The 12,565-nt window shown below is 33.7% G+C and overlaps 1 protein-coding gene across 3 annotated transcripts in view; it reads left to right on the top strand.

Annotated features, from left to right (window-relative positions):
- FUT8 (fucosyltransferase 8) overlaps positions 1-11,857 on the top strand; it is a 97,124-nt gene extending 85,267 nt beyond the window's left edge. For all 3 annotated transcript variants that reach the window (XM_084207856.1, XM_084207855.1, XM_084207857.1), the window contains exons 10-13: positions 1,680-1,926; positions 3,097-3,273; positions 6,947-7,097; positions 10,719-11,857. In XM_084207856.1, the coding sequence (XP_084063982.1) occupies positions 1,680-1,926; positions 3,097-3,273; positions 6,947-7,097; positions 10,719-11,036 (893 nt within the window). In that variant the 3' untranslated portion in view covers positions 11,037-11,857. The remainder of the gene's footprint in view (positions 1-1,679; positions 1,927-3,096; positions 3,274-6,946; positions 7,098-10,718) is intronic.
- Positions 11,858-12,565: the final 708 nt, after the last annotated feature.

Here is a 12,565-nt window from a genome sequence, read left to right on the forward strand (position 1 = left end):
TGCTATTGTTTTATTTGCACCCTGTTTCTTCTCCCTTTCTCGGTTGAGGGGAAAAAGGTAATGGAACCTCAAACACTCTTTCATACCATTCCCAAGCTAAACATTTATTGTCTAAACTTTTGCTGATACTTCACATCTGTACCAGATTTAGCACTTCTCTGGCTTCACACTGCTTTTTTATTGCAGCTTTCTGAAGTCATTCTAATAAAGTATTATCCATCATTTTATAAGAAGATTTAAATGCTCAATATTTTTCCTGAATTGATGAACTTTTATTATATATTTTTCTGTGAGTGTGATTTAATAGATGGTAAAAAAATGAACTGTCTTCCTGAATTAAAAAGAATCATCCATACCTGTAGTATAGGAAATTCTTCTAAAGAATCCCTTAGAGTGATGGTATACAGTGCAGTGATGAAATACTGACATATAGATACATCTTAGAAGATAGATTTCCAAATCTGGTACAAATGAATTGAAAATAAACCTGATCATAACAAACATTCCTTATTTAAATAACTTTGTTTCAGAGAGTTACTGCAGAATTTTGACTAGTCTTGCAAAAGTGTTCTAACCTTTTTGATCTTTAACTGTTCTTAAACTCATTATTCCTTCCCTGAATTGATTTTTTTCAGCATTAAGATTTACTTGGTCTTCAAAAGTTATATGAGTTTGATTTGCTTATATTTAAAGCAGTTTCTTTTTTCCTGGTTGGTGAGCACTAAAGGGAGAATTAACCATCTTTGCCAGGAAATACTTTGCAGACAATGGAAGCATTATTTTGGAGGAAATGGGCATACTAGAAATATTAGCTAAAATGTTCAGTGCTTTAAAAATATAATACTTTTGTTTTATGTCATCATGTATTATAATTTATTTCAGTATATGAATGTAGCTTTGAATTATCAGTTATGTAGACTGTTGTGTTTGTGTAATTTTTAAAAACTCTTAAAATATGTTTGGCGGCTATTTAGCCTTGAATTAAAATCCCATCTAAACCATCCGTATATTCTACTGTAGTTAATATTTAAAACAGAACAAATTCTTACCTGTATGTATGTCACATGCTTATACAGTGCTTGTGTTTTCTGTGGTCTAATTAATTCAGTACTTCATAGTTGAAGTTCTTGAAGACAGGAATTGTCTTTCTCCTCTTCTAACAACAGAATAGCTGATTCAGTGGTTATAATGATGTCTGAAATTTACTGCAATAAAAGGGGTCAAAATAGCAGCAGAGCTGTAGTTATTTTTTTAATAATTTCCTATGCCTTAAAACATTTGTTTAATTTTTAGACAAGTAACTGAATTTTAGACATTTTAGATAACCAGACAAGCCTTCGCACACAGTAATGGTATAGTTGTTCATAAGAAGGTATCAATATATAAGCATGAACACATTTCTTATTTTATTAACTACCAGCTGCTAAGAATTCAAGAACCCTCAATTTTGTTCTACTTGACTTCATTGTTACGTACAGCTTGTATATAAATCTAGTTTAAAATTATGATTTTTATTAGATTTGTTAATGCTGTTTTTGAAAAAGTAGAGCAAGGTTTAGGTAGTCTTTTTGAAATGGAAGATACAGGTGAATTGATATGTTTGGGATATTATTTGCCAATGGTAAAGCTTATTAATAAAGTAAACTACTTGACTCATCTTAGTATGTATTTTAAAACAGGTGAGGCTAATGATAAGGATGTTCAGGTGGTGGAACTTCCCATTGTTGACAGCTTACACCCACGGCCACCCTATTTGCCCTTGGCTGTCCCTGAAGACTTGGCTGATAGACTAATTCGTGTACATGGGGATCCTGCAGTGTGGTGGGTCTCACAGTTTGTGAAATACTTGATTCGTCCACAGCCTTGGCTAGAAAAAGAAATAGAGGAAGCCACAAGGAAACTTGGTTTCAAACATCCAGTGATCGGGTGGGTATTTAGTTTTCTTTTTAACTGTCTGTCCTTTAATATGTGTATGTAGTGATTCCTGTTCAGGAAAAATTATTTTATGATGATAATCAGAGTCTCTTAAGTATTTTGTGGGGAAAGAGAGTGATTTCTAGATGAAGCTCTTATTTTTTAACTGTGCATAATACAAGTTGATTACAAGTACTTCTTCAGCACACTTGTCTACCTGCAGTTGGACAGATATGTAAAAAGCAGCTCAATAGAAGGTTTTTTAATATGTGCTTCCACATCTGGTAATAGAGAATTTCATTAATGTAATTGCCTTGCAGCTTGTATTCCAGGCACTTTACTGTCTGTGTCTTCTTTCCAGTGCCTGTAGCTTTTACATTGAGGAAAACAGGCTAAGCCTATAATTTACATGCCACAATTCACAACTAATTTTATCACTGGCTACATGTGAACATGCTATGTGCCTTTCCCTTCCCTGCTGGTGTTTTTGCAGTTGTTGTTTCTCAGTATAATGATGAATTAGAAACGCCTGTGTGAGGAGATATGGGGAGAAGGAAGAAAAGCAGTAAAAAGCAGCTTGCGGTAGAAAGGTTTTTCCATCATGTAGTCTGAAAAATGTTGCTGCTGCTGTGCTCGAGTCTTCTTTCGTTGCCAGAATTTCCTTCAGTCCTTAAACTTTCTTTTTCTAGGAGTACACAGTAGGTTTTCCAAATGTTAGTTGGCTTTTGACCTTGAGCCAGTAGGACACCTCACCGCTGCTGTGTCTGGAGACTTGTTACATTTCAAGGAGGTCAAAAAAAAAGCATTTGTAACTACTTTAATTCAAACTATGCATTGCACGATGCAAATATTCCTATTTTCCTTTTGACCTGTATTGATCGAGCATTATCTATCTGCAGTAGATAACTTAACCTTGTGCACAAAAGGAATGCCATCTTATATGCTATAATTCAATGTCTTTCATTCCTTTCTTTCAGTTACCCTTTGCCTTCCTTCTCAGATTGTTATATTGCTTTTGAGAGCAGACTGACTTCATATTGTCAGCATGTCATGATGGACATGGATGAGTTTGGATGAGTTTTAATCCCTCATTATTTTATGTATTCATTCAATCTAAAATTTCATTTGCTGAAGTATGTACAGTATTTATAAATGTAATTCCTAGTTTTTCCCTTTTTCCAGGGTTCACGTCCGAAGGACAGACAAAGTGGGGACTGAGGCAGCGTTTCACCCCATTGAAGAGTACATGGTGCACGTGGAAGAGCGCTTTGAGCTTCTTGCTCGTAGGATGCATGTTGATAAAAAAAGAGTGTATTTGGCTACAGATGACCCTTCCTTGTTGCAAGAGGCAAAATCCAAGTAAGATGAATTATGTTTATATTTAAGATGAATTATGTTTATATTCTAGTTCCTCCCTTCCGGTTAGCTTTACAATTTCTGACTATTGTGCACCACGAGTTTTACTATACTTTTTTTTTAATCCTTTATTCAGTTAAGACTGCATTTAATTTTCCGGTGATTTTGATTTTTTTCTCAGATATGTTTTTTTGGGATTTTTTTCTCCCAGTTATGCTTTTCAGAGCTTAATGCTAAAAATCTAGAAGAGTTAAGCAAGATACCTGTGACTATGTAAAAACAAATCGATGCTGTAGAAGGGAGGTAAATAAAAATAATATACTATAAACAATATAAAATATAAATAGTAAACACACAGAATTTATTATTGAACATACATATTAAAAATAAACTACTTAGAAATATTGTAAAAACTGGTTAATATATTAAGTAATATATAAAACCTGTCCAAAAAATGTGAGCAGTTGCCAGAGGAATTTTTGTAAGTGGGTTGAAAAGCTTATGATGCCGCTCTTCCCTCTTTCAGAAGGACTTCTACAGTGATAACATAGAAGACTTTCATCTTACATGTTGAATAATTTTGTCCTTAAATATGGGGATTCTCAGCTTCTTACAGTGTTTGACCATTTTTTACTCTGTATCCTCTTCTAGCTCTCTAGATCTGTGGATACACAGTAAACATTCATTTACTCCTAGATGGCCTGTATTTCCTTGTAAATTAATACTTCTAATTAATTGATTAATACTTTCTAAAATAAAAGCAACTCAGTAGTAGCAAATTTTTTGCACTGTTCTGTTCTTGGTGACATTCTTGGAAAAACATGTAAGATAACATACTAGATAATAGATTTTCTTTGGCATATGCAAGGTAAGCAGAAAGTGTTATTTTTTAGTAGAATAATTTTCTACTACATTGAAAACCTGTCTATTTCAACTGTGCTGTTTCTGTTTTTCTTTCATATTTATAAAAGGCTGCTGTTTAAAATGATGGTGTTTCGTGAAAACTAAATGAACATGCTCAACTCCAGATGATGGCAACCTAATCCTTATTTATATGTGTAAAGGCAAGAATAATAGCAGAAACAATTATAGCATTTAAAGTGCAAATCTAAACAATGAAAGGACAGGTAATAGAAAGTTGAGGTTATAATATTTAATTCATTATATTGTCCTAAATAACTTTAAGAACTGTTTGTAGCATAACAGAATTCAATATTGATGTAACAACCTTAGTTATGCATTTTTCTTTGTTTTTGTTTAACTTTTAAACCTTAGCATTCTTTGTGAATAATAATGAGATGCTCTGCCTGTATAAACATATCATCTCAAGTTTTTAGTAACAAAAACTTATTTAATTGTAACTTATTTAGTAAAACAATACTGGATTTTATTAAGAATTACGGCTCAAGTCCATTCCAAATCACGATTTTACTTTAATATGGTAAGATACAGCGCAGTCATACAGGATTAATTTTATGTTTTCTTCATAAAAGGCATAGAATCTGTAAGTATTGAAGAATTTTTTAGGTGTTACTGCTGGGTTTTCAGTCACAGCTTACAGTAAAACATAATTTCCTACGTTGCTTGCACCCTACTGTTGCTTGCAGCCTCAGATGCCTTGAGTAGAAGGCATTTGAAACTTCCTGTGATTCACAGAAGGCAGGATGCAATTTGATGTTTGGGCATTTAATAGCATCTGAAGGCAGGTTAAGGTCATGTTTTGGCAGCAAAGAAGCTTTTCTTTCTCTTCTTGTGAATTCAACTATAAATTGGTTAACGCTTCTGACAAAAATGTTTTAGTCACATTGAACTACCAAGCTTTGATAGAAACAGCTGTCACATTGCAGTAGCTTATGTTGCATTCATTATTTGGTGCAATAATATTAGTAAGTCCTAGGTACTGTATTTCTCTACAAGAGAGTGACTGGCTGTCAAACAGTGTTGGCATTTAAGTAAAGAAAATTTAACCAACATTCACATGAATAGGCATGTTGTTTCTAGCAAGAGAAGTATTTAAACTAATCATAGTCATGAAAACAGAAATGTTTTGACTTAAGTTTCAGAAACTTCCCTTGCAGTCGGATGTCAACCAACAGCAAGTGCAGTAGTAAAGATAGTGCAGTCACTACCTACAGTTTGTAGAGTGTTTGTGTTCTATTTCCAAAAGAAGGAAAGAAGTGATATATATATTTAGAATTAGCATCATGTAGAACAATTTAGTAGAGAGTAGCAGGGTTGAGAGTTCCACAACTGTAATGATCAGGTTATTAAAGTGTTTGACAGCTTCTGGTAAGCAGAGGTCATGGTATTTATCTTGGATAAGTGATGTGTTAGGGATGGTGTAAATTGCTTTTTCTTTGGCTGATTTAATCGTTTTCACATGCAAATTATTGAATGTCTAGTACATGTATTTTTAGTCCATAATACTCTTACAGTATCTTCACTCTTAAGGTATTCAAAATAATACAGGTTATATATACATGAATTCTTAAAGAGATCATATTTAATATATTTCAGGTTTGTATATGAACCTATTTAGGTTTTGTTCTTTTGTACATGAGCACAAAAATTCAAAGTACTAGAACTTGATGAACAGCTCGTATATTTTCCAATTTATTTTAGAGCAAGACCTGAGAAAACACATTATTTCGTATTCAGTCTTTTTGCACATATACTTACAATCTTCTTTTAGAGGAAAGAAGATTTTCAGTGCCTGTTCTGGACACCTCCACAGGCCCAGCAACTGAGAACAGGAGCCTGGGACTCACCTTGATTTGCACCTGCAGTGATAAGCTGTAGTTACACAAGGAGTTGATCAGCTTCTGAAACCAGGGGAAACTCAAAGCAGTCCCATAACTGTGCTTGATTTGTAGCCTTCTCTGAGGCTGTTCTGTGCAGGGAGGAAAGATTTTTAACTCTCTCTCTTCCCCACCTTCTTTTGTTTTCCTGTTCCCATAAGAGCAGGAAAAAAAAAGGATTTTTAAAAAATTTTAAGTTATTGTTACATGAGAAAATCTTTTATTTTAATATGATATAAACTGTTTCATATTTTAAAAAAATTATTTTGACTTACTATTTTTTTTTGTAATAAGTCAAGAAAAATGTATTTCCATGGAATTTTGCATCTATTTCCTTTTGACCAGTGAATGGCAAAATTTGTTCTCCATAGAGCCTTAAGAACTGTGAAAGACTCTTTTTATTCTTTTCATTAGTTTGCATGCATTTATTTAATATGTCCCTTTCATAGGTGACTGGTTTTTTTGCACAGTGTCCCTATCAGTATCTGATAGTATGGTAGTAAGTGTAGCCTAGTAAAGTCAGAATCCCACATCCTATTTAGTAGTAGAGAAAACTTAGTGGTCTGAGCATATTTCATCTAAAATCAGCACTATTTGCAGAATGTGGTATACGCTTCCTGGTGTGTCTTTCACTTCTACTTTGTTATATATCTGACAGACATACAGGATCTTTTTATTTAATTTTTTTTCTAGGTAAAGACAGGGCATGCTTGGAGGCAGCAGTGGCGTTCTAGAAGGTTCAGCAAATTTGTAATTAATTTCTTGTAAAGCAGAGACTCACTTAAAATGAATTAACAACCCTATCTTGCAACAGAGGTAATGCTTCTTAAAAATAATAAACAGAACAATTCTAATAACTCTGTATTGTATCTTCACAGGTATCCAAATTATGAATTTATCAGTGATAACTCCATATCCTGGTCAGCAGGACTCCATAACCGATACACTGAAAACTCCCTGAGAGGAGTCATTCTGGATATTCACTTCTTGTCTCAGGCAGACTTCCTGGTCTGTACGTTTTCATCCCAGGTAAGGTGCAATGCAGAGACAATGTTGATTATAGGCACCAGTTCTAAATCTGAGTTTTCTTCATGCTTCTGTTTATAAAAATTTGTTTTAAGATAAAAAGCACAGCAAAAAGCCACCAAGCTAATGTGGCTAATGTGCTGATCCACCTAATTCACATATGGCAAGGTATGATTTCTATCAGATTGAATGTTTTTTACTTGCTGTTGTTGTTATTCTCTGAGGTGACACAATCACATGATTGTACTGTTAGATGGAAGTGGACACTAAACTCAGAAGTTAAAATTCACTTAAAAACTAAATGTTTTCCATAGCCTCAAATGTAAATTTTCTGCTGCACTGTAATGACAAATAGAGGACAAGCTCATATTAATATTAATAGATGGTCAATACAATGATATATTGACAGTGACAGGCACAGTTCTTAATAAAATTGCGGTAGCAAGAAGACAGCAAAACTACAAAAAGTATAGAAAAGACTCTTATCCCTCAATCATGCTTGTGCATACACTTTATTTACCATTCACCACATCCTGTAAGAGAGAATGACATTTTATAGCATATTTAGAAGGTTATTAATACAGGCTGTTTCAGACCAAGGACCTGAGTAAAATCCAAAGTAAAAATCCTCACTAAGAAGAGCTGTGAGGAGCCATCCACTTTAATAATAATGTTTGATTTAGCTGAAGCACATCCAGTGAATGCATATCACAGAGAGAGGAACAAAACCTACAGCTGTATGTCTTAAATGCCACACATGCGTTGGTGTAGAGACAGTTCATAGTTGGAAGGAAGAATTATGTAGTCTTGGATAAAGACTTAATGAAAAATCTGTAACATTTTCTGCTATTGTTATGTTCAGATAGCTGTGTTAAAAGTGATAAATGTTTAATTTAAATAAAACTCTGGGTATAAACATAGTTTAAATATAGCTGCAAATGGCTTGGCCAGAATATATAGTAAATTAATTTTAAAGAATATGTATTTAAAATACATCAACACAGTTAAGGTGATGCAGGTTGATCAGGACCTCTGGAGGGCACCTGACACTACCCCCTCTGAGGTATATGGTGTCTTTGAGCTCAACTCTTATTCTCTTTCACCACGCATTTTACAGTAGACTTGTTTATTGGGTAACATATTTGGTTTTCCAGAGTTTCAGAAAATTCTACTGAATTTTGTTCTTTTGTTCTTTCTCTAATCCAGTATTAGAGTGTTACTGTCAATAGCTATGAATTTGGTCCCGTAATTAATTTACTCTAGGCAATTTATTGTGCTGCAATAATTCACACTCCTCAAAAATATATTAATACAGTTTTTCTGGGCATGCAATATTGTGGATCTCTACAGAATCTTCATATATTAGGCTTTTCTAAGGTCTGTTGCAAGTTTTCCCACTATTCATAAAGTTTCCTTTTAAGGGGTTTTAAATTTGATTCTCTTATCTCTAACATTTGAATTGCTACCCCCGTCCTTTCATCAGTTAAATAATCTATTTGATATTTACTTTGGCATTGAAGGTAAGCAAAATAAGGCAGTTAATGACCATCTTTTGTCCAATAAGTGTGAAGAGAAAATAAGATTAAAAATGCATTCTTATTTATTTCCATTGTGGTTTTGGACTTCCTCATTAACCAATTCCATGCAGACTTTGTTTTCCATTTTTCCAAACAGACTCTGAACTTCATTACAGAGGTATTAAGAGAAAATTATGCTATATGTGAATAGAATCAGGAATTCCCCTGTATTAGTTAGGAATTAATTAACAAAAATTAATTAACTAAAAGAACATTGGTAGAAATTGAAGATTAGGTATTTCCTTAAAGTACTGTTGTTAAAGAATTAGTCCTATCATGTAATGGAGAGTCAAGGGAAACAACCTACCTTGGCACTACATTTCAGCAACGTCACATTAATTGAATAGATAAATTTATTTTATAGGAAAACCAAATGGGAGTAACACAAAAAGTAACACAGTAGGAGAATTAAGATTACACATTAGAACAAAGATTTTTTTTTTGTCTTTTCATTCTTCATTTAGATGGAAGTCATAGCTCCCTCTGACTGACATAACTTCATTTCCTTACAAAATTTATTAGTCTCTGTGTGGGACCCAGGTTTGGTGCTACACAGAAAAAAATTGCTGAGAGGAGATGTTAAATGTTTTCTGTTAGATATGTTAGACACACTTGCTTAAAGCATTTCTACTGAAAAGATTTAAAATCTTTATAGTGTGTATTATGTATGTCTCTTTCTGGGGCACACACACATGCAGAGAACAAAACAAATACAGTCAGCGAAACTATAAAATAAATAGCCTTTTGCAAATATATGGGTAATCAAACTTGCTTCTATATTATGGTGTGTAGCAGGTACTTTAAAATAATTAACTTCAGCCTGATCTTCTGAAAGGTACTTCTGAAAAGTTTTTTTAAAGTTCAGATGCAGAAGGATAAAAGGAAATCTATTACATTTTTAAAGCAAATGCCTCTCTCAAAGGAGCTAAGAAAGTACAAATATGTCTCATATGAGTGATCAAAGTTCTATTCACTGTATCTTCAAAGGGAGAAAATAAAAGTAAAATCAAGCTTTACTATATTAACATGGACTGAAAATTATGAAAAAGCTCAAATGCTTCTTTGTATTGGAGAAATCTGCTGTATTGTTAATCAGCCTTTATCCAACTTACGCAAAATTAGAGAAGGATACAGTAATGGAGGTCAGAAACCAGAAAACCCACAGCAGCCAAGTAAGACACTTGGCAGAGAAGAGCCTTCTAGCCAGTTGTTGAAAAAACTTTTTTTAAATAGTGGTATGCTTTTGTGTTTCTGGCAACTCTGAGAAATACAACAAAATTCTGATGTGGGAACGTGTGTTCAGTCTGAAGAAAATTCCCTTCATAAAATGGGGTACAATGACAAGTAAAAATGCATCTTTCTTCTCACCTACATAATTATTGTCTTGATGGAATTCAGTTTCACTTGTTTGTTTTCTAAGTTGCCAGCAATTCTGTCACTGTTCTAATATGAACAGCATTTTACAGCCTTGGACTTATGGAACTGTTTGGTTGTGAAAATTTAAACTTCCTTCAGAAAAATAAATGCAAGGCCTCATTATTGCAGGATAAGTTTGAAAATGTAAATTCTAGAGGCTCAAAGGGAAGTAAAATACAATTTTTAGTGGTAGTAGTAGAAGAAGAAAACTTACATGCTTTTACATTTGATTGGCTACAGATAATTAATTTTAAAAAGCAGAGTTGCTAGTGTTCATATAGATGTTTTCATTTTAAATGGAAGAGTAGATGATACTAAGTATTTATTTGTTTGTTTGTTTGTTTGTTTGCCAAATCAGATCACCAGAGGCCTAATTAAGATTCTGAAAAAATTTCATGCTTTTTAGTAGCAAATATGCAGGGATTCCGTGGGGTTGTTTTGGTTTGGTTTTGCTCGTTTTTTTGATTTTTTGAGGGCTATTTTTGTTGGTTGGTCGAGTAGTTTTTTTTTTTTTAACCCAGATATTCCAGACCCTGATATTCTTGGGAAACACTACTATACATTGGTTGTTGATTTCTTTGGTATATTTCAGTCACACACAATATTAATGACTTCTGTTTTTATTTCTAAGGTTTGTCGAGTTGCCTATGAAATTATGCAGACGTTGCATCCAGATGCTTCAGCGTATTTCCATTCTTTGGATGATATCTACTACTTTGGGGGACAGAATGCTCACAACCAGATTGCTATTTATGCTCATCATCCACGAACTGCTGATGAAATTCCTATGGAACCTGGAGATATAATTGGAGTAGCTGGAAACCACTGGGATGGTTATTCAAAAGGCATCAATAGGAAATTAGGAAGAACAGGCCTGTACCCATCCTATAAAGTTAAGGAGAAAATTGAGACAGTCAAGTATCCTACATACCCCGAGGCTGACAAGTAGATTAAAAGGAAGACATTCAGCAGTTATTATAAAAAACTCAATATTGATTGGTTCAAACCAGTCAACAACGCACTAACTATTGGTTTCTATGGGATTTGAATTTGCATTTTATCATGCGGTTAAAATCAAAGCCTTTGCAATGAAACTGGACAAGAAGCTGAGAACAAGTGGATGGGCTATTGTCTGAACTTACTCTTAAACATTTTTGTTATATGCACTGTCACACATGCACACACAAACCCACGTACAACAGGAAAACTGTTGTTTTATACTTCTTGTCTCTTTTCAGGAGTTGTCCCGGTCATTAGTCTTACGTGAGCTTTGGGCTCTTTTCTCCGCCATTAATTGACAATAATGTTCAGACTTATAACACTGCCACATTGTGTAATTTGGGTGACATGAACATATTTTGTATGTGCAAAATTTGAAACATGGTGCCTATATTTGAAAAGTTTGTGACCTTTTTAGAAGAGCCATGCCTGTTTCACAATGGGCAAGAGTCCACTTTCATCTGGTGTTACCGTGACCACTGAACTTGCTTCAAACAAGAGATTCAGATTTCAGACTAGATTTCTTTACAAGTTTGGGGTTTTTTTTAGCATTCCATTGATTACTTCTCATCATTAATAAAATAAAGGTTACATTCAACAATCAAGTAGTCACTGTCTCTTAGGAGCTTTTGTAAACAATGCCATGAACATATTCTTTAGTACTGGTAATTTCTGGACATTGCCTTTGATTGAAAAAACCAACAACGCAAAATCCACAAAAGAAGGAAAAGATATCCAAAGTTTCATTGAATTTTAAAACACTTGTGGAGTACAGCAATTGCATAGGGCACAGTGCTGCTCAGATTTGTGGACAGTCAGTAACAGCAGGATTATTTCAGTGGCTAAATTGCTTACATTTACCCTCTGACACTATTTTCTTACCTTTTCTGTTTCTCTTCTGAAAATAATTCAGGGTTTAGGGTATTATGGATGGCCACTTAGCATTTTGGCTAAGTAATGTAATTACCTTTAAGTAAAATACTTCAGGTTATCCCATTTATAGAACCTGTCAGTCTGGACTATAAAAAAATCTAACAGCTTACCCAAAAATAGTAGGTTACAAGAAAATATACAAGGATGAACTTTTATGCATGTCATAAGATTATTAGTACTTCTTAGTGTTTTGAAATCTCTTGCCAGTCAGCTCTCGTTAAGAAAAGAGATAATTTATAAAACAATTTTACAAATAAATTCATAGATTTGATGGTTGTATATATAGATACATATAATATGTAAGATGACGAGAGATTGTTTCCAAATAAAAAGAACATTTAATAGCATTTTATAGCTTCTAGTGCAATTCAGTTTGGATTACTGGAGAGCAGAAAATGTTTACTGTTCAGAGGCTGAGGAAATGCCACATGAGTAAAGGTTAAAACAGCCTGGCTAGTTGACCTTAGCAAAGCAAAAATATGCTTAATTATATTTATGAATAGACCAAGGACATTGTTTACAGAGTGAATGGATGTACTTGACCAT

This window comes from Fringilla coelebs (genome assembly GCF_963513975.1).
Source record: "Fringilla coelebs genome assembly, chromosome: 6".
In the NCBI taxonomy this organism is placed as follows: Eukaryota; Metazoa; Chordata; class Aves; order Passeriformes; family Fringillidae; genus Fringilla; species Fringilla coelebs.